At 33.8% G+C, this 26778-nt stretch overlaps 1 protein-coding gene and 1 long non-coding RNA gene across 2 annotated transcripts; one reads left to right on the forward strand and one right to left on the reverse strand.

The window, feature by feature from the left end:
- Nucleotides 1-313: 313 nt before the first annotated feature.
- LOC109167508 (putative nuclease HARBI1) lies at nucleotides 314-1561 on the forward strand. Its single transcript, XM_019316530.1, has one exon. It carries the CDS (start codon nucleotides 314-316, stop codon nucleotides 1559-1561), a length of 1248 nt encoding a protein of 415 aa, XP_019172075.1.
- Nucleotides 1562-10362: 8801 nt separating this feature from the next.
- LOC109167567 lies at nucleotides 10363-10926 on the reverse strand. The gene is made up of 2 exons (XR_002051870.1): nucleotides 10753-10926; nucleotides 10363-10647 (listed from the first exon to the last, which is right to left on the reverse strand). It is a non-coding gene; the product is annotated as an uncharacterized LOC109167567 (long non-coding RNA).
- Nucleotides 10927-26778: the final 15852 nt, after the last annotated feature.

Raw genomic sequence — 26778 nt, forward strand, 5'->3', positions numbered from 1 at the left:
AACTCATATGATATTCTCTACCACTTCAAGAAATGATGATCCATTATTTATACGTTGGATGATACACATTTTACTAAATCTCATTACTCTTTCTTCTCATCCCAAACTCATTACTCTTTCTTCTCCTCCCAAACTCATTACTCTTTCTTTCATATACTATGGATGATGAGTGGAACTCAATGGGCGATTCTAATTCATTTTATTCTGAATTTTCAACTGAAAATTATGAAAATCCTCCCTTTTCTAACTCATCTTCTTCATCCCAAGACCCAGATAATCCTTTTTCTGAGCAAAATATATCATTGAGTGGTTCATGGATGATACTCTATTGAACCTAATAAACCTTCGACGAGAAGCTATAGAAAATGAGGCTGCATCGTCTCGGCGTAGAAGAAGGCCAAGACGGGTCATTGAGAGAAACTGTGAAGAAGCAGATCAACGTTTATATAATGACTATTTCTCTAATAGTCCAACGTACACCGACGATTTATTTCGGCAAAGGTTTCGAATGCGAAGAAATTTATTTCTTCGCATAGTTGAAGGTGTTACAAATTATGACCAATATTTCCAAAGTACTATAGATTCTACTGGTAGACGGAGCTTTTCGCCACTACAGAAATGTACAGCAGCAATGTGTATGTTAGCGTATCGGAGTTCTGCAGATTCCATTGATGAGAATATACGAATGGGTGAGACCACTATAATGAGGTGTATAAAGAGATTTGTTCAAAGTATAAATGATGTGTTTGGGGAAGAGTACTTGAGAAGGCCAAATGTTGTAGACGTACAAAGGCTAATGCAAATTGGAGAACAAAGGGGCTTCCCAGGTATGCTAGGGAGTATTGATTGCATGCACTGGGAATTGAGAAGTTGTCCAACTGCCTGGCATGGACAATATGTTAGAGGAGATCACGGCTATCCAACCATTATACTTGAAGCTGTTGCTTCTGCAGATTTGTGGATATGGCATGCTTTCTTTGGTCTCGCAGGCACATTAAATGATATCAATGTATTGGACCGATCTCCCATCTTCCACGAGGTCTTGGAAGGTAAAGCACCCCAGGTAAATTTCGTTGTTAATGGTAACCATTACAATTTGGGTTATTACTTAGCAGATGGAATATATCCAAGTTGGGAAACCTTTGCGAAGTCAATCCCCTTAGCTCAAAGTGCAAAACATAAATTATTTGCAAAGAAACAAGAAGCTGCAAGAAAAGATATAGAAAGAGCATTTGGAGTGCTCAAAGCACGATTTGCTATCATTTCTAACCCGGCACGCATGGGCTCCAAAGAAACACTTGGACAAATTATGAGAGCATGTATAATCATTCACAATATGATTGTAGAGGATGAACGAGATTCATATGCTATTGATTCTAATTATACGAATGAAAGTGTGAATTGTAATGTATCTACACCTGAAAATAGTCCTAGCCACTTCATTCGAAATGAGGATTATATTCGAAATCATGCAATGATTCGCAATAGGCCAACAAACCATCAACTACGAGAAGACTTGATTGAGGAGATATGGAATCGGTTTGGTGGAGATGAAAATTAATGAATAAATGTATTTGCTTTCAATGTAATCCGTTAGTTGTAATGCCTTAATTTTTAATGCTTTGAGTGCTCTCGTAGTTGTAATTTGTTTCATTTCAGTGTTGTCGTAGTTGTAATTTGTACTTGGGTTAATTTTTATGATTTCAATTACTTTGAATTTGTAAGGTTCATTTGAGGTTTAGTTTTACAATTCAAATCGTGGTATAATATGCACTCGGTTATATACCATACATAATACGAATAATTTCTTAAATTATTCGTATTAAAATAAATTCATTAAAATTACGTGTTTAAAATTTATGTTGATATACATACATTTTTTTTTTGTAAGATTGATATACATACATTCATTACTATACGTAAATTAATTCATTAATACATACATTTAGTTTTTTCCATTAATACATACATACGTAATTAGTTATTTTCAAATTTGTTATATTTAATATTTAAATATAATTTATATATTGATATAAATAAATAATGTTGAAGAAAAAATAATATTTATTAAGAAAAAAATATTAATTTTTTAAAGTGATGTGAAATTGGACCCACTTTTGAAGGTTGATTGGATTTGCAGGGATGTAGTGCGAATAGTAGATGATTTGCAAATGAGATGATATGGAAGTGGGACCCATTTTTGAGAGTGAAGATGTTTGCAGGGATAAGTTCAGCCTAAGAGTGATTAGGAAAGACAATATGGGAGGGAAGAGAAAAAAATGAAAAAACAAAAAAACAAAACTGAATATTTTTAGAAAAAAAAAATATGCTACAACAGTGAAGTTAGGTGCGCCAATCGCCAGGCTTTGGCCAAGCTGTGCGCGAAACGTGCACATCGTTTCCTTTCTCCTTTTTTTTTTTTTTTTTTTTTTTTTTTCTTTTTTTTTTTAATGTTCTGGCACTATTTTGGGTAGTTGCAGGCAAATTCTTTCCTCAATTAATTCACTCCCACATTAGTTATGGTCTTTAACTTGAGATAATCACTGTACCAAGAATCCCAAAATATTCACTGATGACCATGCTCTTAGGAGTAACATGCTATTATAGGTCAAATGGATTAATTGCATAAATTTAACAAGTTTAAGAGTTAAATTGGAGGTTTTTTATTTATTTATTATTTTTATTTTATTCAAAGGTCTAATTGCACTTTGGTATATAATTAGGGGGTCTATTTGGCCCTTATCCAATTCTATTTTTGGAGTTGTTTTGTAGTTAATGCTAGTCATTGGTGGACAAAAGAAAATGAAACAAAAAAAAAAAAGTATGTTCGTGTTATAAATCTTTATTTATGGACATTATTATGGCATTGATTACTTGATTTGTAACTGTTATAACAGTCATTTTGTATAGATTATATATATGATGTATAAGGATATAATAAGAGATGATGAATAAGATATTCCCCTTTTCTCTCTTTTCTCTCCATTATGTTTTTATTTTAACACGTTATCAGCCTGTGCTCTAGCCAACTGTGGTTTCGATCGACGACACGTCAATTCTTTTTCCGACACCGATGACCACCTTTTTCCGGCGATTTGTTCGGCTCAAAGGTTCCGCCTCATTGAGACGGTTATGGAAAGGGGTCGATTGCTTTCAGACTCGATCGAACGAGACTTGGATCATGTTCGCGACATCCTTGCAGACTTGAGTCGTAGAGGCGTCCGTTTATCTCCATCGCGATCCGTCGGCTTCAGGCTGGCGATGAAGGTCCGGCAACATCCAACAACATCATCGCAATCATCAGTTCCCCGATTGCCATCAGTTTGCGATCTCTCAAATCGCGATCCAGGGTTCGGCTATTAAAGCTTCGTCCACGGCAGGTTGGTTTTTGCAGATGAAGATCGATGATGATCGTTCCCTCCACCCGCTTCAGGCCACCGGCGAACAGAGAGACCTGACAGAGAAAGGGATGGTGGTGATGCCGGTGGGCCTTGTGATGTTCCTCAATTTACAGTGGCAGGAAACAACCCGTCGTCAGCCTTAGTCGTGACACCACGTGAGCCCTCTGTTTTGGCCGTCATGGTTGACGGGAGATTACCAGTTCCTTGATTACCCTTCTCCCTAGGCTCGCTGTTTTCTTAATCGCCTAGAGACGACAGAGTCAGCATTCGGCGGTCGTAGACGGGAGTAGGCGGAGTGGCAGCTCGTAATAGGCTCGCCGTTCACGTTCGTGTTTGGACTATGACTTTGGAGGATGAAGCTAAGTATCTTATATCTTTAGTACTTCAGTTCTTCAATCATGAATGTGCATATTTCCATAAAAAGTATATTTGTAGATATGAATATCTGCTTGAGTATATATATGCACCTATCAGTATGTGATCATTTGCTGCTACTTTCTCTTGAAGAGGATGCTAATTAAACAGGGATCTTAACTGGAACTTGAGTGTGTTGTATATATACCATCAATCTATGTGTTGAACCATGGATAAATTTTTTTAATTAGACATGCATTACAGTGTATGTTTTTGAATTCTCCTCTCAATTGCCATTCTAATGTCAATTTTGGAAGAATGACCATATTTTTACAATTATATGAGGGCCCCTTTTGCAAGTTTTTTAATGGGGTTTTGTGGCTCTGGTTATCCCTCTTCTGTTTCTAACCAGCATGGTTATGGTAACTTGGCTGCAAAATGTGGCCATGACTATACCCGTGTGCCAATTGAAATTGATTCTTCTTACCATCTTGTGGATGAAATCCCTGTCATGATGCCAAATGGCGAACTATTTTCCAAATTAGTGGAATTTGAAGTGCTTCCCTGGTTATGTACTAATTGTTTTAGCCAAGAGCACTACATGGAGGAATGCACTAAGACCAATTTGGTGAAAGGGAAGCAACCTGCTTCGCCTAAGGCAAATAACACCCCTGTAGATGCTATGGTTGCTAATATTTTGCAGGTGGATTACTATGTGCATGTGACACCATATTTTCTTGAACACATGTCTTTATCGACTATTAATTGTTAAAAACTGTCAATTATTTAATATGTGTCATGCATATTGAGATGTATCTCACACTTTATACATGAAGCTATAGGCTGTTTTCAAATATAGCTTTGCCCGGAAGGCAAACCCTTAGTACTAATTATACGATAATTGTACTATGATAATTTACATAATCCGAGTTCAAAAGTCTATTTATTGTGTTGATACTCGATTATGCTGATTATTTGTCATGAGTCTAGATCATTGAAGATCTCAAATCTTTGTATTTAGACAAAATAATAGTGTCAAATTTTTAATATAGTGTTGCCCAGAAGGTAAACCAAGAGCAATTATACTAAGTGTTTTGAATATCATTGTTTTTTTATAAGAAACAAAAACAACTTAGATTTTTTTGGAATAAACTCTCTGAGTTTTAAATCTTCCATACATGACAATATTTTTTGCCATGATTGGACTATTTTCTAATAAGGTCTGGAAGACCTCAAATGGGATTGATCTTTAAGGTGCCTATTGGCTCATGAATGAAGTTTGCATTTTCTATTTCTAATGCTATGATTTTCTCCAAAAGTCAAAATTGACTCACATCATGTTGATTTGCCTGAAGCAAACAAATTGTGATTTTTTTTACACAAATCACTGCCTGAAAATTCTGATCGGCGCAGTTTGAAAATTAAATTCGTGAAAAATACTTCTTGAACTCCTTTTGGCATGGAATTTTTTCTGGAGAATCTAGACTCGTGGTATTTGATGTCTGCAAAAATATTTTGTTAAAAATATGCTTTGGTGATTCCAGAAAAAAAAAATTAAAGTTTTGGCAGTGTGCTGTCAATTATTTTTCTGCCTGGAGCAATGTTGGAAAAAAATTCGGGAATAATACTTTTAGACCTTGGATTGGCATGAAAATTTTCGTGTACGTTCTATACTTGATGAACTACATATCTGTAAAATTTTGTGCCAAAATGTGTTACCATTTTTCCCCAAGAAAATTCTGAAATCCAGGTCACAATTCTGAAAATTTTTGCCGTTTTCAGCTTGTATATCTTGCTATTTTGTGATGTTTTCATGCTTGTATGAAACTATGAGATAAAATGAGAGCTTGCTTGGAAAAGTACTGTTTTTGACTCCCAAAATAGGAATGAATGGGTCTGGCAGCAAACATGTGCTCATTATTCTTCGGCGAACGGTACTTCTCTCATTTTTCTAATTTATGAATTAATAAGAATATCTCTTGTCATGTCATGCCTTGTGTGTACCAAATATGATGTGCATGACTAAATAGAGTTTTTGGTGTCCAAGACATAAGGGACAAATATATCACATATTGCATGTGCTTCTCTTTAATTGACATCATTTAGCATATAATCTCTTGATTATGTTTATATAAGAGATTTTGTTATTTCTCTTGTTGGAATTTTATGATGTGCTATAGGTCATAGCTATTGAGATTTATCACCCAGCTTATAAGTGGGAAAATAGCATGAATTCTCAATATGGTTAGGTTGCACCTGTCGTTGCTAAACCTTAACTTGCATGTGGTAACAATTAAAGACTATGACATGTTTACAGTGCTAGTTTCTGCTATAGAAACTCTTTGACATGAGTTTTGGGCATATGATATTTAAATTTATAGCCCTCATTTTTTTTATTTGCCCAGAAGGTAGATTAAGGACTTTAATTCTCTAAGTCACCCTTTAGGATGGACCTTGACGATAAATTCATGACAAATAATGGTCCACCTATCCCATCAATCCCCGAAGGATTGCTATGACGTTACTATGAGTCAAGTTCTTTTTACCCAAGTCTAACTCAATGCATATCACAAATCAATCCCTCAAGGATTGCTATACCCCCTTTTTCACCTAGTACGTGGTTTCAGAAGTAACATTTCCCTATCTGCGTTATTTTATTTGCGCAGTCTATTTTATATCACCACCACAACGTACCTCTAAAAGGGCTATCAAAGAAACCCCCGTCTATTGATTAAATACCGAAAGCCCATGATAGGGGATCAATACATATAATTGGGTACGTTGACTGCATTCCTAATGAAGATTGTTTCTCGGCATTAGGGGGAGATAATATACTACTCCGTAGCTTTTTGGAATGCCAAGAAATTTCATAAGAATAAAAACATCTTCATTATTTAAATCCATGTACTAGTTAGATTGAACTGGAAGTTCAAAAGATAATCTATTTGCGATTTTAGCAAATAATCTGCCAAATACATCTATTGATCATAATGATTATAAAAGAAGTGACTAGGTCCTATATCCTTGGACCAAACATATCTATTGATACTCCTTGACACTAGAAGTGTAGGAGATCTATCGGTGAAAGAGATATGGATCATAATACTAGATCTAGTAAAGAAATATTGTCACTCTTGAAATAGCTTGAATAATTATGTCCTGCAGACGTTCGTCCAGATGACGAAAAACCCTGGTAAGACTTATAGGTGCACCAAACAAACGTAATACTAGGGATGCGGAACGACCAAATCAAAATATCTTTGGGAAATGTTTAGAATCTGGTTGTTTTAGAAATTGCCATTACTTTTACAAATATGGGAGTTTTACAAAAAGGTTATAGTTGTCGACAACACAATTGCCATTACAAATTGCTCGTTATATAATCTGGATCCAGATTTAGGCACCAGAAGTGCCATGACTATTTAATATATAAAGGAGCAATTAAGGCATAGCTTGACTCGCTAAAATGAATAAATTCTCTTTATAACAATACACCATTTGAGCGTTAACCCTGAAGGTTATAAATGGGTGTGTGCATGAAAGAGAAATAAGAATAATGAGGTGATGAAGCGAGTTTGTAGCCTATGGGTTCACGCAGAGACCCTTAATTTATTTTCATCAAATATACTCTCCCACGGTAAATGGCATTAAGTTCCGCTACATAATACAATTGGCAGAATAATAAATTCAGATATGCAGTTAAATTTATCTTGAGAAATCCCTGATGGATTCATAATTCTCAAAATGAGGATTTTTAAGTATTATTATGTGTCATTATTTACTCTTTAAAGGGTTGCGAATGGAGTTAATATCCTCATTGAAGGAATAATATGTACCATTGTGTGCTCGATAAAGGGTTGATAATGAACTTATTATCTCAGTCAAGATTGATGGTGTAAACATCAATGAAATATATAAAGAACTCGATAATGTCAGTTCATGTTTAAAGACTGAGACTTTTGAAATAAAAAGCTTGTGAAAGCTATAAGTATTATCTCGACTTGAAGATCGAGTTTTCTTTGAAGATTTATATATATATATATATATATATATATATATATATATATATATATATATATATATATATACCAGTCAGCCTACATCTAAAAATGTTTTTTTCACATGTCTATATGCATATAAGTGTCATGTTTTTATCAAACTAAAGGTTGCATAATAATCTCTTGAAGCAGATAAGGAACCTTTTTGGACTAGAAGTCCTTTACTTCATTATCGTTGGAGCACCATTATTGAACCAGAAGTTCTATAACCATAACATATTTGCGATAAAATTGCTAGCAAAATCTAGTGCTCCCCCTACAAATGAAGTACTTGAATAATGATTAGCATATCCTTTGGTATCTTTGAGATACAAAGACATGACATTTATGTAAGAAACCATGATACGGTTTTAATAGGCTACTTGGGTACTGGCTGTTTTGCTTGATCCCCGCAATGCCAAGTCCAAACTGGTTATACAATGAACTTCTCTAAATGTTCAAAATGAGGACAATAATACTTGTGTTGCACAAATGTTATATGAGCTCTAGAAGAGCCATAAGATTATTAGATATTTACTCTAGTGACAATCTAGAAGATTTGTCCAATCCATCTCTTCAAATTTTGAAATATATGTAGAACTTGAAGATTGTTATCTTCAGGGGGAGACGAGAAGTACATTTACTCGAATCAATCCGGAAGATTGAACGTAAAATCTTGAAAATTAAGTCATAAAAGACTAACAGTTCCGCACTATTTGCAACACAACGGGAAGTACATTACTTGAAACAATCCGGAAGATTGAACGTAAAATCCTGAAGATTAAGTCATAAAAGACTAACAGTTGCGCACTATTTGCAACACATAAATACATAAATATCATGTACTCTTTTCCTCACTAGTTTTCTCCCATTGGGTTTTCTAGTGTGGTTTTTAACGAGGCATGAGTATGATATAGTAATGACAATGGGGAAAAGTTGAAAAATAATTGCTTAAATGGACAAACCCCAAAATCCCGAAGATTATGTAGTTTGCGCCCTGAAGGCTTATGGTTGTACTCTTTTTCCCTTAACTAAGTTTTTCCCACAGGGTTTTCTTAAGTTAAGGTTTTTAATGAGGCGACCAAATACAATATATGTTTTTACATATATCATGTACTCTTTTCTTCAACTAGGTTTTTCCCACGTGGTTTTCCTAGTGAAGTTTTTAATGAGGCATGAATGTATGCTATCCATATACCTTGTACTCTTTTCTTGTTTAGGTTTTTCCCACAGGGTTTTCCTAGCAAGTTTTTAATGAGGCAAGATCGTGGTGTTATAATGTCCAAGGGGGAGTGTTATAAATCTTTATTTATGGACATTATTATGGCATTGATTACTTGATTTGTAACTGTTATAACAGTCATTTTGTATAGATTATATATATGATGTATAAGGATATAATAAGAGATGATGAATAAGATATTCCCTTTTCTCTCTTTTCTCTCCATTATGTTTTTATTTTAACAGTTCGTTACTTTTTATAGCTGTTTTTGAACTTGACATTTCCCAGGGCTAGGATCCTTTCTCCAAAATTTGTGGATGGGGTGATTTAACCATGGTTTTTATTCACCTAGAGTTACTATAAATACCATCCCTCTTTACCATTTATAAATCATCCAAAAAACATACTCCATATATAAGTTTTCATTCTTCTCCTCCGATCCTTTCCTCTTTTGTATTTTTATATCTGAGCAGTGTTTAGTGCGTTCTAACTGTAGTTAACAAGTGCACGGTATTACAAAATAGCTGTGTAACTTTGAAAAATAACATCGTTCTTTATGCCTTGCACCTAAGTACCTGTAAATAATAAAGTCAAATGTATAATTGCTTGTGCATAGCAGGTTTGAGAAGGGAATTACTTGGGCAGAGGTTTGAGTAAGGGAAATGCTTGGGCAAAGGTTTCTCCTATAAAGGGAAAAGCTTCGGCATAGGTTTCTCCTAGAGGGAAAAGTTTGGGCATAAGTTTGAGTGAGGGGAAAAGTTTGGGCTAAGGTTTTTACTTTTAGGAGAAGAATTGCATTTAATGTTGGATTAAATGTTTGGAAATCTCTAGACACATGAATTGCTATAAATAGACAACATTTATTCATTCATTTATCCCATCACATTTCGGTAGCTAGCATAGCAAATTCTTTAGAGTAAAAATAGAGAGTTATATTTGTAATTCCTATTGTAATATTCTTTTGCCTATATAGAAAATTCTTCTTTAAATTGCCTTATTCTGTGTATGATTTATTTTAAATCTTACACTAGAAATATTCTCAATATTTCTAGTCCAAATTACTATTATGATTAGGTGTTGTGAACCGTATCGATCCTAACAGTACCGGTGAAATTGTTCTAAAAAGCAGTAAGTCTTTTTTACACCATAGTTTTAATCTTTATTACATGATGAATTTTCACAAAGAGGAGTGTTGAAGATAATATATATAAAATAATAAATGTGTGGTCTCAAGTGGTTTTGTGTTCTTTTATTTCTGTGGTAGTGGTGGCTATTAGTGATGAGTTAAAAGGAAAATTGGTTCTACTTCTACCAATGTGGATAGTGAGTAATAAAGCTAACTAATGTGAAGAGTTGGGAGTCTTCAAAACTCAAATTCCAAACGCATTATTATAGTAATAATATATATTAAAAGAAAATACAAAATGGTTGTTATAAAATTAAAAAGAAGAAATATAATACAGCATACGTGGCCAATTTTGAACCGTGTAGATGGAGTCATGAGTTAGGAGGAGGACGGCGAACAGAGCTGAGGTAGTGTTCGAGTTCCCGGAGTTGCTCTGCCGTCGGCGGCGTTTCATTTTGCTTTATCGATCTGTGAACGTCGTACGTTGTCGAACCCAGGAACAGGATCCTATGATCATCATGTTTGCATCCAAATATTCAGTCATCGATGAAGGAGAAGACTAATAAGAGCAGGATTATATTGCAAGATCGAAGAATTGAAGTATATACATACCCAGAAGCTAAAAGCAGGAGTTGTCTTGGAAATATTCGCTTCCCCAAGATCTTCATCTCCTTTTTCCTACAAAGGTTTTTCAGTTCCGCGTCTTCCCGACCAGGTATTTAAGAGTATCAAGAAAATATTTGTTAGGTTGAATGGAAAATAATTACTCACCGAGTAAAACATCCATTTTATCTTTAACTTTAACGGCAAGTTTGGTTCACAAAATGAATTTTGAGGTAATAAGAATGTTATTCCATAAAGAATGGAATAGGCAAGGAATAAAATAAGAATTGTATTCTATTGTTTGGTTTGCGGAAGGACTAGACTTTAAGACTTCTATTACAGTGTTTGATTGGTTTAAAGAATAGAATGAAATATGTTTCAAAAGACATAAATACCCTTATAAAAATATGTGTTGGTGTTGGCAGTGATAGTGGTGGCGGTAGTGGTAGCGGTGGTGGTGGCGGTGGTAGCAGTGGCGACGGTGGAGGTGGTGGTGGAGATGGTAGCGATTGTGGTGGTGGTGGAGACGGCGGTGGTAACAATGGTGGTGGTGGTAGAGTATTTTCAGTATTATAGTACTAAAGCAATTTTCAAATACTTGGGAATAGCTAATACTAGTGGGTCCCCTAGGAATGGCTATCCCCCCTGCAAAGGGAATAGCTCATTCCCGAGACGCTATTCCCTTGAATAAAAAGACAACAAACAATGGGATAGGTCTATTCCCAGAAATTGTATTTCATTCTTAACCTATTCCATGAACCAAACATGCCATAATTAAAGAAAGAGAATTAGATAAATAAAAATCGTGTTTCACCCAAAAATATACCCGTTCTCGTTATAATTTAAAACTAGGGGTGAAAGAAATTAAAGTTGGACACGTTTTTACAAATCAAGTTTGAACGGAACTTAGGGGGTGTATTCAATCATGACTTTTGTAAAGTTTTAAAGACTTTTAAAATGATAGATTTTAATAAACGTTGATTGACTTTCATAGAGTCGTTCAAAACTTTTTAAAACTTTATAAGACTCTATAAAAGTCTATATAAAAAACATTCATAGACTTTTATCAACTTTTTATTTTAAAAAGTCTACAAAAGTCATTGAAATTCTAAATTGAATACATCCTTACAAATTTTCAATGATTTTGATTCTTATCATTTATAATTTTCTTACAAAACATTTATAATATATCATAAAATTTTCTTATTATGTAGTTCTTCACCCATAACAACATTCTCAACATTATTATTTTTATCCATAGTATGTTGAGACTTATATGCTAATTACTTATATATATTATTAATAAACATAAAAAAAATTATTTCATTAGAAATTCATAACAATATTGAATAATAAAATTTATAATAAAAGAATTGATCAAATAAAATATTTAAAAATATAATTACAAGTTGCATAAAATTAAAAAAAATAAAAATCTAATATATATATATATATATATATATATATATATATATATACTTTATATATTGCTAGGCATCACGCAAAAAACTATTTGAGACTGTGATTGCAACCCCAAATTGTTGTTGCGAACAGTAGTTCGCTATTTGTAGTAACTTGTTGTTAAAAAAAGGGAAAATATATATTACGAATATAAACATAAAAAGAATAAAAATCAAAATATATAAGTACTTATATGAATATTATGAAACATATACAAAAATTTGATGATGAAAAATTTGCTTAAAAAATTTATAGAAAAAATAAAAATCAATATAAAGTAAAAATAATATTTTTTCGAATTTTTAGAGGAAGATTGTAAAGTTTAGGAGAGAGAGAGAAATTGGTAGAGTTTAGGTATGAGGAAAATATAGGATAGTGAAGAAAAAAATAATTTTATTAAATTTAGATAGGTTTATAAAGTTTAAATTGGGAGAAAAAATAGAGTTTAAATAGAGAGAGAAAACATTCAAAGTTATTAGAAATAAAATTTTGAAATCTGAGGGTTGATGGTTGGATTTCAACTATTTATATTTGAGAAGAAAAAGTCTACAAAAGTCATAAAATTAAAAAGTCTACAAAAGTTCATAACTTTTTGAATACCACGTGACTTTTAAAGACTCTCTAAAAATCTTAATCGAATACCATACGACTTTTAAAGACTCTTTAAAAATCTTGATTGAATACCGCCTGATTTTTAAAGACTCTCTAAAAGTTTGAATTGAATACCCCCGAACTTTTAAAGTTCATAAAAGTCTTTAAAACTCTATGAAAGTCATGATTGAATACACCCCCCTTAAAGATTGAGCCTGTCAATAAACCTTTTAAGGCCTAAATATGAGTTTGGCATGCGCACACCATCAACTCTATTGGTTCTTTGGTGGTAGGTTATGGGTAAAAATACTGGATTAAGACCTAATAGTTATAGTGTGTAAGCTACACGCAATAGGTCATTTGACCGTAATGTGTGAGTTACATACAATGGGCCATTTAATCATCGTGATTTAGTCATCTACTATCCTATCGAGCCTTGGGTCGAGAGAATTACACCTTTAAACCTATTAGGGTAGAATAAGAGCGCCATTATGAGTGCATATTTAGTGATTTTTAGAACAATGAGTGGTGACATGGTGGAGAGAGAAAAAATAGTTCCCTCTACACAAAAAGTTTTTGGAATAGTGTTTTGATTAGAGAAACAAGAGAAACTGTGCGCATTTCGCGCACAGCAAAGTCCAGCCGGGCGCGTGCAGTGCACGCTTCGACTGACGAGTTAAGAATCTTTTTTATTATTTTTATTTTTTTTATTTTTATAAGTGACGGATCAGTTTTTTTTTAAATGCATCTCTAGAAGTAGGGATGACAATGCATCTTAAGAGTTTTTTTTTTTTTTTTTTTTTTTTTTTTTTTTTCTTTCTCTCTTCTATTTTCTAATTACACTTACAAAAACTCTTAAAAAATTACAAAAAAACTTCACTATTATAAATGCGCTAACATAGTCCTAAAGATAGGATGACATAGGTAACCAGTGTATTCTTTCATCTTATATGTACTAAGAGGCGTTCTAGCTTCTTACATTATTTACATGGTATTACTTGGGCCCTTGGACCAAATACATTTCCTTTGTTCATTTGTATTTGTTGCGTGTTTGTATTATTTAAAGGGCTTTAGGATATATATATATATATATATATATATATATATATATATAGAGAGAGAGAGAGAGAGAGAGGATTGAGATCAGATATGAAGGAGGTTTCAAGTGCGAACATGCAATTACGTATGAGCCGTTCATCAAATTTAGATTAACGGCTCAAATCAATGATTTTTTTTTTAAATGCATCTCTAGAAGTAGGGATGGCAATGGGGCGGGGCGGGGGCGGGGAGTCTGAAACCTCGACCCCATCCCCATCCACGGCAGGGAATTGAAAATAGTCCACATCCTCATCTACATGGGAAATTTAGCGGGGACGGGAAACTTTCCCAGTCAACTTTTAGTCAAAATCTTAAATTAGTGTAATTTTTAATTTTAAAAATTAAAAACTTAAGTTTTAATTGTATATTTGTTTATTTATATTTATTTATTTATAATTATAATAATTATTCGGGGACGGGGAGGGGTGTTGAGGGGTATCTCGTCCTCGTCCTCGACGGGGAATTACATACATTCCTCGTCCCCGTCCATGTTTCTCAAAAAATTTTCTCATCCCCGTCCCTGTCGGGAGCGGGGATCGGGGATCCCAATCGGGGACGGGGCACATTGCCATCCCTATCTGGAAGTAAGAAGCAACAACTAGAAATGGCGCACTTTAAGTTTTAGAAAGATGCACCTTAAGTGTTAAAATGACGCACCTTAAGTCTTAACATCGAGCACCTTCAGTTTATAAAAATAGCTCACCTTAAGTCTTAAGATCGCGCACCTTCAGTTTATAAAAATGGCGTACCTTAAATGTTACAAGGATGCACCTTAAGCTACGGAAAGACGCACCTAAAGGTTTAGAATGACGCACCTTAAGTTTCAACAAAAAACACATATTAAGTTCTCCAATGAAGAACTGACGCACCTTAACCACAAAAACCGCGCACCTTAAGAAGAAAAACCTCGCACTTAAAGTTTTAGACCGACACACCTTAAATTTCAACAAAAAAAAAAAAAAAACGCACATTAAGTTCTCAACTGAAGAACTGACGCACCTTAAGCACAAAAATCACGCACCTTAAACACAAAACTCACGCATCTTAAGCACAACCCTCACGTACCTTAAGCACAAAACTCACGCACCTTAAGCACAAAACTTACGCACCTTAAGCACAAGACTCACACATCTTAAGTATAAAACTCACACACCTTAAGCACAAAACTTATGCACCTTAAGTTTCAACAACTACTTACATTAAGGGTCCGTTTGGAAAGCAAGAAAATCACTTCTGGAAAATGTTTTCTAGAAAATGAGTCATTTTCCGGAAAACGTTTTCTTTTCCAGTGTTTGGTTGCATTCTGGAAAACTATTTTTGTGTGTTTGGTTCATTTTCTGGAAAATGAGTTGAATTGTATAATTAAACATTTTAATTATTTTATTTAGAATATTATAACATGTATAATAATATATAATAATATAATAATAATTTAAATATAATAAAAAATAACTAATAATATATCAAAAATATTATGGTGGTGGTGGTGGTGTAGTGGTTGTGGTGTTATTTGTTATATAATAATAATAATAATAATAATAATAATAATAATAATAATAATAATAATAATAATAATAATAATAATAATAATAATAATAATAATAATAATAATAATAATAATAATAATAATAATAAGAAGAAGAAGATATAATAATAATAATAATAATAATAATAATAATAATAATAATAATAATAATAAGAAGAAGAAGAAGAAGAAGAAGAAGAAGAAGAAGAAGAAGAAGAAGAAGAAGAAGAAGAAGAAGAAGAAGAAGAAGAAGAAGAAGAAGAAGAAGGGAAAATTGTAATTTTCGTCCCTAAGTTATAAGATAATTGCATAATTCGTCCCTAAGTGTTTGTCATGCTCACTTTTCATCCCTAAGTTATTATTGGCGTTGCACATTTTGTCCCTAAGTTATAAGGTAATTGTAGGATTCGTCCCTAAGTGTTGGTCATGTTCACTTTTTATCCCTAAGTTATTATTGACGTTGTACTTTTCGTCCCTGAGTTATATAAATAAGGGCAAATTTCGTCCCTAATCACTACTACATAAATAGTATACTACGTCACTTAATAGATGACGATTTTTTAAATAACCTCTGTCTAATATATTGTGTAATACTACATCACTTAATAGACGGCGGTTGTTTAAATAATTTCCGTATATAGTTGACATACACAACGGTTGTTTAACCGCCGTATATAGTTAACATAAATGACAGTTTCCAAACACGCCATAGAGAGTGTATATTTACAACGGCAGTCACTTACACGCGCGACACTTCGAAAACCGCCGTGTATGTGCAAAAAAAAATGTCGGTTGTTTTTTAAAGTGTATGACATAAAAAATTAATTAATTAAGGTATATACGACGGTTATTTAAGAAATCGGCGTCTGTTAAGTGACGTAGTATAGCAAAATATATTAGAGGGTGGTTATTTAAAAACCTTCGTCTATTAAGTGACGTAGTATACCATTTATGTAGTAGTGATTAGGGACGAAATTTGTAATTTTAGTATAACTCAAGGACGAAAAATGCAACGTCAATGATAACTTAGGGACGAAAAGTGAGCATGACCAACACTCATGGACGAATTTTACAATTACTCTATAACTCAGAGACGAAAAATGCAGCACCAATGATAACTCAGGGACGAAAAGTGAGCATGACTAACATTCAGAGACGAATTCTATAATTACCCTATAACTTAGGGATGAAAAGTGCAATTTTCCCTAATAATAATAATAATAATAATAATAATAATAATAATAATAACTAGTGGTGGTATGACGGTGGTGGCAGTGGTGATGGTGTGGTGGCGGTGGTATAGTGGTGGCGGCGGTGGTATGGTCATGGTGGTGGCGGCGGTGTGATGGTGGTGGTGGTGTGATGGTGGTGGTGTGGTGGTGGCGGCGGTGGTTGCGGTGGTATGGTGGTGGTGGCGGTGGCGGTGGTGGTATGGTGGTGGTGGTGACGGCGACGGTGGTTGCGGTGGTATGGTGGTGGTGGCGACGATGACGACGACGGTGGTAGTGGTGGTGGTGTGATGGTGGTGGTGGTGGCGGCGGCGGTAGTAGTGGTGTGATGGTGGTGGTGGTGGTGGCGGCGACGGTGATTGCGGTGGTATGGTGGTTGCGGTGGCAGTGGTGGTATTGGTGGTGGTGTGATGGTGGTGGTGTGGTGGCGGTGGTATGGTGGTGGTGGTATGGTGGTGGTGGTGGTGGCGACGATGGTTGCGGTGGTATAGTGGTAGTGGTGGTGGTAGTGGTGGTGGTATGGTGTTGGTGGTGGTAGTGGTTGCGGTGGTATGGTGTTGGTGGTGGTAGTGGTGGTGGTGTGATGGTGGTGGTGTGGTGGCGGTGGTTGCGGTGGTATAGTGGTGGCGGCGGCGGCAGTAGTGGTGGTGATGGTGGTAGTGAGGTGGTGGTGGTATGGTGTTGATGATGTTGGTGGTGGTGTGATGTTGGTGTAAAAGTTGGAAAATGACTTCCCCACAAAAAGGGAAGTCATTTTCCTCCAAAACAAGCCTATTTTCCAAAGTCAACGGAAAATGATTTCTGTTGACTTGATTTTCCAAGCACATCCAAACAATGGAAACTTGGAAAATGATTTCCAGAACTCATTTTTCAGGTTTCCAAACACACCCTAAGTACACACCCACGCACCTTAAGTACAAAACTCACGCACCTTAAGCACAAGCCTCATGCATCTTAAGTACAAAATTCATGCACATTAGTCACCGCACAACTGCACGGAAAACATGCACCCGCACTAGAACTTAATATATATATATATATATATATATATATATATAGTTAATTCCAGCAATGGTCCTCCTTCTGTTAAGTTATGGTTTGTTGACCGTCAGTCTAAGGGGTAATTGCGTCTATTAAGTGGAGGGTACAAGGGTAAATCGCTTGATCTTCTACCTCATCAGTCTGAAACGAAGTATTTATGAAACAAATAGTGATCGAAATAGATTATATATGTAGAGGTATGTCTAGTTGCCATCCAATAATCATTAAATGCAGCCTTAATTGAGAAAACATACACTGTTGAACACCAATGTAAACACAAGGATCTTTGATTTCATCTTAGGATCTGGCCATCTGGAGATATATTACTCATATATCTCTCAATCCATGGTGAGATCTAACACTAAAATAATAGAAATCCCATCACCACTTTATTAGATATACAATAGTCTAACTATATGAACCATAGTATACGAGAAACCTAACCTCGTATGATAGCGGAAGCGTAGCCATGTTGATCTCCAGCCATAGTTGATGTTCCTGTTGTGTTGCCTCTTAACGGTAGACCGTCAGCCATGTTTTGCCTCAGACCTGACTCAGAACCCTAGATGGTGTATTGGTATCTACTGAGCGGTCTGAGTACCGTAACTGAATGTGCTATCTAATCCATAAACCTGTATCCCATCAATGCAGGTTTATATTAGGCACAGAGTTTGGTTGACTAACAACTACTAGTTATTAAGTCCAACCAGACCACTTAATAAGCCTAGTCAACTTGCACCACTTAATTAAGGCCCAATATATAATATACAATATATATTATAAGGGAAAATCTTACATTATCCCACTTGGTGCAAGTACTAGCACAACCTTCATTAAAGAACAAAACACACGAATCATAGTGACATGTCCTCTATTTAATCAGAGTAGTGTCCATTATGGTCACATGCATTTTAATTCTCCAACTTAGGTCCTTAATGAACAAACCCTATGTTTATTCTCGGTACCTTAAGGGATGTTTCTCAAAATACATTATGTGCACAACTGAAGGAGAAAACACATCCAAATTGTACAAAAGAGTACATTGTATGATCTCTAAAACTTTATAAGCATGCCTTAAGTAGAGATCTCTTAATGTTAGCATAATGCTAACTATATTCCATGACTTCTTTATAAGTTAACTTTAAGTACTATCTCTAACAGCTAAGAGCTTGGAGTTAACACGTCTGTTACTCCCACTCATCAAAAATAGCCAAAAGATAGTCAAGTCACGGAAGCATTCCAATAACTTAGACAATAAACCAAAGGTCTAAGTCCATAAATTTGGAATCTTAAACATACACCATAACTTCCCAAATAACTTCAATGTTCACTTTAAATGAACTGAACATAATGAGTCTTACTTATATGTCTCACAAAATTGCTTTGAGCCTTACAAACCAAAATGGCTCAGGATCAATTTCGAAGAAACTAATTAAAGACTCTATTAAATCACTGAAGAATTTATTAAATTACAGTGCACCACAAGTTAAATGCTTTTGTTCTAATAAATTTCATAATATTGTTACAACATTTTCATAAATATGTTGCACAACCAAATGTTCAATAATTTGAACTTATGAATTTATATGAACAAATACAAGATTAATACTTGTGGAATATTATGGACTTATTGTTTAACATACAATCCAATTTGAAATGTATGAAGCCAATAATCCATAAACTTTAGTGGAGTATCTTAATGATCTTTTCTTCTAAATGATCACTCCCACTGATTAAAACATTCTTCAGCGAAATTAATAAAATGAACTTAATAATATACATACTCATAATTGATTTATTGACCAACTAACAAATGAAGACATAATTCCCCACCATTAGTTGGACATACTAAATAATCAATTTTTGGTTCCAATTAAAGTCCAACTAAATAATGAAGATACATCTCCCCACCATAGTTGGACATACTAAAAGAAACAAAATACATCTTTCAAAACCAAGTTAGAATTTGGCTCAAAAGATACATTTTATTATTATTGGAATCCAAAAGATGTATGTCAAATCACGTAACTTACTACAGTTAGTCCGAAAAACCGAGCAAGATTCGTGGATTAATTAATAGAAGTGACTAAATTTTGGGAAGTGACTGAAAAACATGTTTTGCCAATGCAAACCATGAAACTTAGAATTATAATTGAACTGAATTTATAATTTCTAAGAAATTGTGATAAAATTATCATCTAATGGGTGGTGGGATTTATTGACATAAAACTTGCATGTGGGCTAAAGTTTTAATCCTATTAAATCCAATTAAGAAACCCTTATGATAATATTTTTCACAATTACTAAATAGCCAGAAGAATCTAGAGACATAAAACTTGCCTGTGGGCTAAAGTTTTACTCAATTAGATCCAACTGAAAATATATTTATGATGAAACCATTATCAAATGAGTTGAAGAATCAAATGACATAAAACTTGCCTGTACGCTAAAGTTTTAGTCAATAAGATTCATTGCTATCATTATGATAAAAAAAACTTAAGAGATCATGTTCCTTTTTCTTAATCCCTGTGGGCAAATTAAGAAATATGATCTAAAGTTACATCATAAACCTAAACTTCGTGATAGAATTGGAAATTATTTACAAATAACCATAAAGTAAATAAATTGATTTATTTATATCTTCACTGATAAAACTACTAAACTACATTCCGATACATAATTGCCTGTGTGCTAAATTATGACCGTAGTCCAGTATTTCATCCTGATTAATCATACAAACATAACGAAATTGCATGTGGGCTAAATTCCATCATATTACATACAATTAATCACAAACGATATGTCCAAAACTTTATGTGATCAAAATAAACCGCTTAATATATAATTTTAACAGATTAAGGATGCTGTGGCTACTCCCAAACCAAATTAAAATTATAAGATCACTAGACAATTATCAAATTCTTGTCTAAACTTTATGTGATTAAAACTTAATAATCTTAGGTAGCTGAATATGCTGTAGTTATTCCTTAATTAACCAAGATTGAAAACTTAAGAGACTTCAGTAAATTAAAGATGCTTTGGCTATTCTTTAATGAACCAATATCAAATCACATTGGCAAGGAATACTTAAAATTTTGACAAACAGATTATACGAGATTGTGATGGGAAATTCTAAATATACTCCAAGGAAAGGCGGTTAGAGACTAAGTCTCACTGAAAACCAATTCCTTAAATAGAGTATCAATTTAAGGAGACTAGTGGCTCAAGATATTCTTAACTCATGGCCATTAAAACTAGTATGTCTCACCGATTCATATATACTTAATGTATAACTGTTTGGGGTATAAACCAGTAAACTCTATGGTATACACCAGAAAACTGTAGGGTTCACCTATGATTAAAGCTTAAATGGTGAACTAAATTAGCGGACTAAACGTGCTTAAATTCAGGCACTATCGCAACTAAAGTTTATGCATAAGTCCAACTTAATTAATAAGGAACTACTATAATTCCATCCCAAAGTATGAATTGCTAAAGGCATAATAAAATTGCATAATTTAAAACATAATATTATGCTTAGGACGAATATGCATAAAATTAAACATTAAACTCATATATTCCAAATAAATTGCATAACTTAAAGCAATTTACAATATGAGATTTTAAAGTATAAACTTAATATTCAAACACTAATGAATCCAAACCAAAAGAGACCCAACTTTTTGAATAACAATGTACTGAATATATACTTTAAAATTTTTAAACTGTAAGCCCATGGTAAAATGTTTTAATACATAAAGATCAAATTTATGAGAAATAACTGAATTTACAAATTCAAACAATATCAAACCAAAAGGATATGCTAGCATTTGTAACGGTAGTTGATGGTGTTGATGTTCCTGTTGTGTTGCCTCTTAACGGTAGACCGTCAGCCATGTTTTGCCTCAGACCTGACTCAGAACCCTAGATGGTGTATTGGTATCTACTGAGCGGTCTGAGTACCGTAACTGAATGTGCTATCTAATCCATAAACCTGTATCCCATCAATGAAGGTTTATATTAGGCACAAAGTTTGGTTGACTAACAACTACTAGTTATTAAGTCCAATCAGACCACTTAATAAGCCTAGTCAACTTGTACCACTTAATTAAGGCCCAATATATAATATACAATATATATTATAAGGGAAAATCTTACACACTTTGCATCAATGAAACTCTCCATTCTTCTCTTTCATTGCAAATGCACCCAAAAAGAGACGCAAAATCCAGTGTGTTTTGACAAGGTCAAGAACCAATCCAACATTTAAACCCAAACGTAAAACCAGATCAACTATAGAGTACTGTATGCTATACTATCGCAACATTATATTGCAATGAGAAAAGGCATCCAAACACAAAACACAATCATACCAGAAAAATAACAGCATTTTCAAAGGAAACTGAGGAAATGGATCTTACTTTGAGTATTAGCAGAGGTGGAGGTGAAGAAAATACAGAGAAGAAGAAACCATTCAAGAAACGCCATTGTCGGGAGGTTAGAAAGAGACGGGAAAAGTGAGGAAGCTGTGGAGCATCGTAGAGCAGAGAAGACAACAGAGCAGAGAGTATATGAAGTACATATATATTTCCAAGCTTAAGCTACACATTACTTAAAATTCTATATTAAGCTATGAATTCAATGAAAAAAAAAAAAAAAAAGTTAAGCATGTGGAGATGGTTCAACGTATAGAAGGTAGTAACCTCGAGCTGGTCTGGGTGGATTTCACGGGGCAAATGAGATGTAAAACATGTATATATCCACAATACCAGATCCAAAGAATGGCAGCCCCCTGGAATTGTAGTACTCCTGACAAGGTTAGAAAGCAAAGCAAGAGCTCATCAATCCGCCACCAAGGTTGGCGCTCCAGGCCAGAGTTCTCTTCCTCCGCAGCAACCTCGGGGACTGGAAGATCGACGACGACTTCCACCGGTGGTCTTTTTCACAGGCCGCTTACATTTATACCTTGTAGACATTTCAATAATGGAGGAACCGCCTAATAATGAAAGAAATTTCTGGCAGTGAGGAAGCTAGGCTAAGAGGAAAATGAGAAACATTTGCTTGAGTCGTTCTGGAGTTCTTCGCTGCTTTCTTCGTACGGGAGGAAAGGAGCTATGGCTGCTAGGCTAAGAGGAAGAAGAAAGCAATAGAATGAAAAGACACAATTGTCCCTACACTAACGGCCAAGAAACGGTGTTTTAACAGAAGGACCTTTGGTGGAACAGTTTAGAAAGTCAAGTGTCTTTTTCGTCCAAATTAAAAGTCAAGGACCAATTTTGGAAAATCGTAATAGTCGGAGGACCATTGCTGAAATTAACTCTATATATATATATATATATATATACACATACCATGCCTAGTGTAACCTCACTCCCTACTCATAACGAAAAGGAATAGAAAACAATAAACTTTTTATATATCTATCGTTTCTTGCAATCTTTTTGATTCAAAATAACTCTGCAACACTATGTATCCTCTTCTATTTAGTTCTTGGAACCAATGAATGAAAACCATAAAAATGAATTTTTGCAAAGAATGAACTCTTATTGGAACTAATGCACCCCATTCTCTGAATCAATTAGAATATGTCAGATTAATATTAATATATAATAAAAAGTCTGTAATATTACTTTAATTAAAGTATCCAATTGTTGCTTTCGACAAATTATGCCGTGGAAACGTGCCCACCTTGCAAGGTGGGCACAGTTCCATATCCATAATTTTTATATTGTAGATTTAAATTTTTTATACTGTAGATTCATAATTATAGAGCTATATGTTCATAATTTTATAAATATATGTTCATAATTATAGAGCTATATGTTCATATTTTCAATTGTTGAATTTTGTTTTCACAAATCACAGAACTATATGTTCATAATTTGATAACTATACAGTTTAGAAATTATGAATCTATAGTACAAATATTATGAATCTGCAGTATAGAAATGATGAATTTACTGTATAGAAATTATGAATCTATTGTATTTAAATTATGAATCTAAAGTATAAATTTTATGAATCCAAACTATAGAAATTATGAATATACAGTATAGAAATTATCAATATGGAACTGTGTCCACCTTGGGGCACGATTCCACAGCATAACGTTCCGTTGCTTTCTTAATGGGATTTTGTTCTATTGGGAAGCCATATTTGGGTTGTTAATGAGCCCAAAAGCTAGTAACTCTATATAGGGATGGCAACGGCAAATTATATCATGCATCGGGGTGTACAATGCATTGTACGTCTTAAAAGTATGTGTATTATGTTAAGAGTTTATGTGTATTGTGTTAAGAGTTTATATGTATCGTGTTAAGAGCTTATGTGTATTATGTATTATGTTAGATTATGTGTATTATTATGTTAAAAGTTTATGTGTATTCTACTATAAAATTATGTACATACGAAATAGGGGATTTTTAGAACACACAATGCATTGTGCGTACTGGTGCACGATATAACAATTGGATGGCAACGGGACGGAGCGGGGAGTATACTCTCCACCCCAGTCTTCGAAATCCCGATCTCATTCCTGTTTCCGGCGGGGAATTAAAAATAGTTCCCATTCCCGTCTTCGCGTGGAATTTGACGGAGATTTTCAGTCCCAGTCAACTTTTAATCAAAAATCCTAAATTAGTGTAATTTTTAATTTTAAAAACTTAAGTCTTAATATATATATATATATATATATATATATATATATATATATTTATTTATTTATTTATTTATTTTTTAATTATAATAATTATTCAAGGGCGGAGATAGATATCCCCGTTCCTAACGGAGAATTACATTATTTTTCGTCTCTATCCTCATTCTTTTAAAAGTTTTCCCATCACCATTTCTATCGAAACAGGAATCGGAGTTTCTCGTCAAAACGAAAATCGGAAATTCTCGTCAAGAAAAGGACAAATTGTCATCCCTAATTTTATATGGGGCCTTCCACATATTTATGGTTTTTCACATAGGATTTTAGTACTGTAAGTTTAGTGCAAGTTTGGAAAAATGGCCTGGTCCAGTTGGAACTTTGGACCTCTATTTTGACTTGGTTCTTGGGACCATTAAAGTATTAAATAGCCCTATGACTCAATCCTTATACCGTGCACCACGGTGCATATAATAATATGTGTCCCGTACCTTTCAAAATGATACTGTTTTGTTAAATTGTGTGGGGAATTGACGTGACAGAGTGTATGTGTATTTGTTATATAATTATTTACATTATGTTATACAATTATGTACATTATGTTATACAATTATGTAAATTTTTTTTATACAATTATGTACATTTTTTTGTTCAATTATGTACATTCAAAACAGAGATTTTTTTTTAAGAGTTAAAAGTTTATGTGTATCATTTAAGAGTTTATGTGTATAATGTATTATTTTAGATTATGTGTATTATCTTTTCAAAAAATAGTAAGGCCCTGTTTGGTAAAATGGCTGTTAGCTAATTGTGTTAATTAGAGGGTATAAATAGTTGATAACATTAGCTGATTGTAGAAAAGTGTTTGGTAAATTAGCTGTTAGCTGATAGCTATTTGGTATAATTTCTTTTTCTCAAAAAGCTAATTGAAAAAGTTGCTTGGAGTAACTTTTTGAATTTTAGCCTTTTGGAGTTGCAAAAAGCTAATTAACCAAACATTTATATTGATATTTTTACTAAATCAAACAATTAATAGTGGTCAAATAAGCCAAAATTGGCCTATAGGCCAATTTTTAACCAAACAAGGCCTATGCGTATTTTGTTATACAATTATGTACATTCTGTTATACAATTATGTACATTTTATTATACAATTATGTACATTTTTGAAACATAAAGGCCCTGTTTGGTAAATGTCTGTTAGCTGATAGCTGTTAGCTGTTAGCTGATTGAGTTAATTAGATGGTATAACTAGTTGATAATATTAGCTGATTGTAGAAATATGTTTGGCAAATTAGCTGTTAGCTGATAGCTGTTTGGTATAATTTCTTTTCTCAAAAAGCTAATTGAAAAAGTTGTTTTGAGTAGCTTTTTGAATTTTAGCATTTTGGAGTATAAAAAACTAATTAACCAAACACTTGTATTGATTTTTAAACCAAGTTAAACAATTAATAGTGGTCAAATAAACTAAAATGGACCTATAGGCTAACTATTTTACCAAACAGGGCCAAAATTTTATTTTTAAGATGTTAACAGCCGATACGAAAAGCAAAATTTCAAAAAATAAAAATACAAAACAACGTTGTTTTGCACCAAGGCGCACAATGCAATGTGCGCCCTGGTGCACGATATAAATTCCCCCATGACTAGTCTATTCTGAGGCCCGAACCAGCACAATACTAGGCCCATCACATTGAACAATTAAGCCTAACGATATTAATTTGGAGTGTTATGCCCTAGACCCGTGTCCACTATGTACATGGTGGACATACTATACATTCATAATTTTTATACTCTTTTTTTTTGGAGTAAACCACATAGTGGGTCGGGTCTTTCTCTGTTTGATTAACGGTCCAGGTCCACCCGATTCGCTCCAGAGGCACAGAAGCTAACCCAAAGGGAATCGTCACTTATGGGAATCGAACCCGGGACATCCCAAAATTCTCCCCCCACAAAGAGAGCTCATTTGCCACTTGAGCTACCCTGTTGGGTTCATAATTTCTATACTGCACATTCATAATTTTTGTACTGTAGATTTATAATTTCTATACTGCACATTCATAATTTTTGTACTGTAGATTCATAATTTCTATACTTAGATTCATAGTTTTTAATTATATTGTAGATTCATAAAATTTATAATATAGATTCATATTTCTATACTGCACATTCATAATTTCCGTAATGTAGATTCATAATTTGATAACTATACAGTTTAGAAATTATGAATCTACAGTACAGAAATTATGAATGTGCAGTATAGAAATTATGAATCTACATTATAAATTTTATGAATCTACAGTTTAGAAATTATGAATCTACAGTATAGAAATTATAAATGTACAGCCATGGTGGACACGGGTCCACAACATAATTTGCTTATTAATTTTAGCTCAAAATCGATGGGCTGACTTGTAAAGACCAACAAATAAATTTGTTAT

The sequence above is a fragment of the Ipomoea nil genome, unplaced genomic scaffold (genome assembly GCF_001879475.1).
Source record: "Ipomoea nil cultivar Tokyo-kokei standard unplaced genomic scaffold, Asagao_1.1 scaffold3169, whole genome shotgun sequence".
Taxonomy (NCBI): Eukaryota; Viridiplantae; Streptophyta; class Magnoliopsida; order Solanales; family Convolvulaceae; genus Ipomoea; species Ipomoea nil.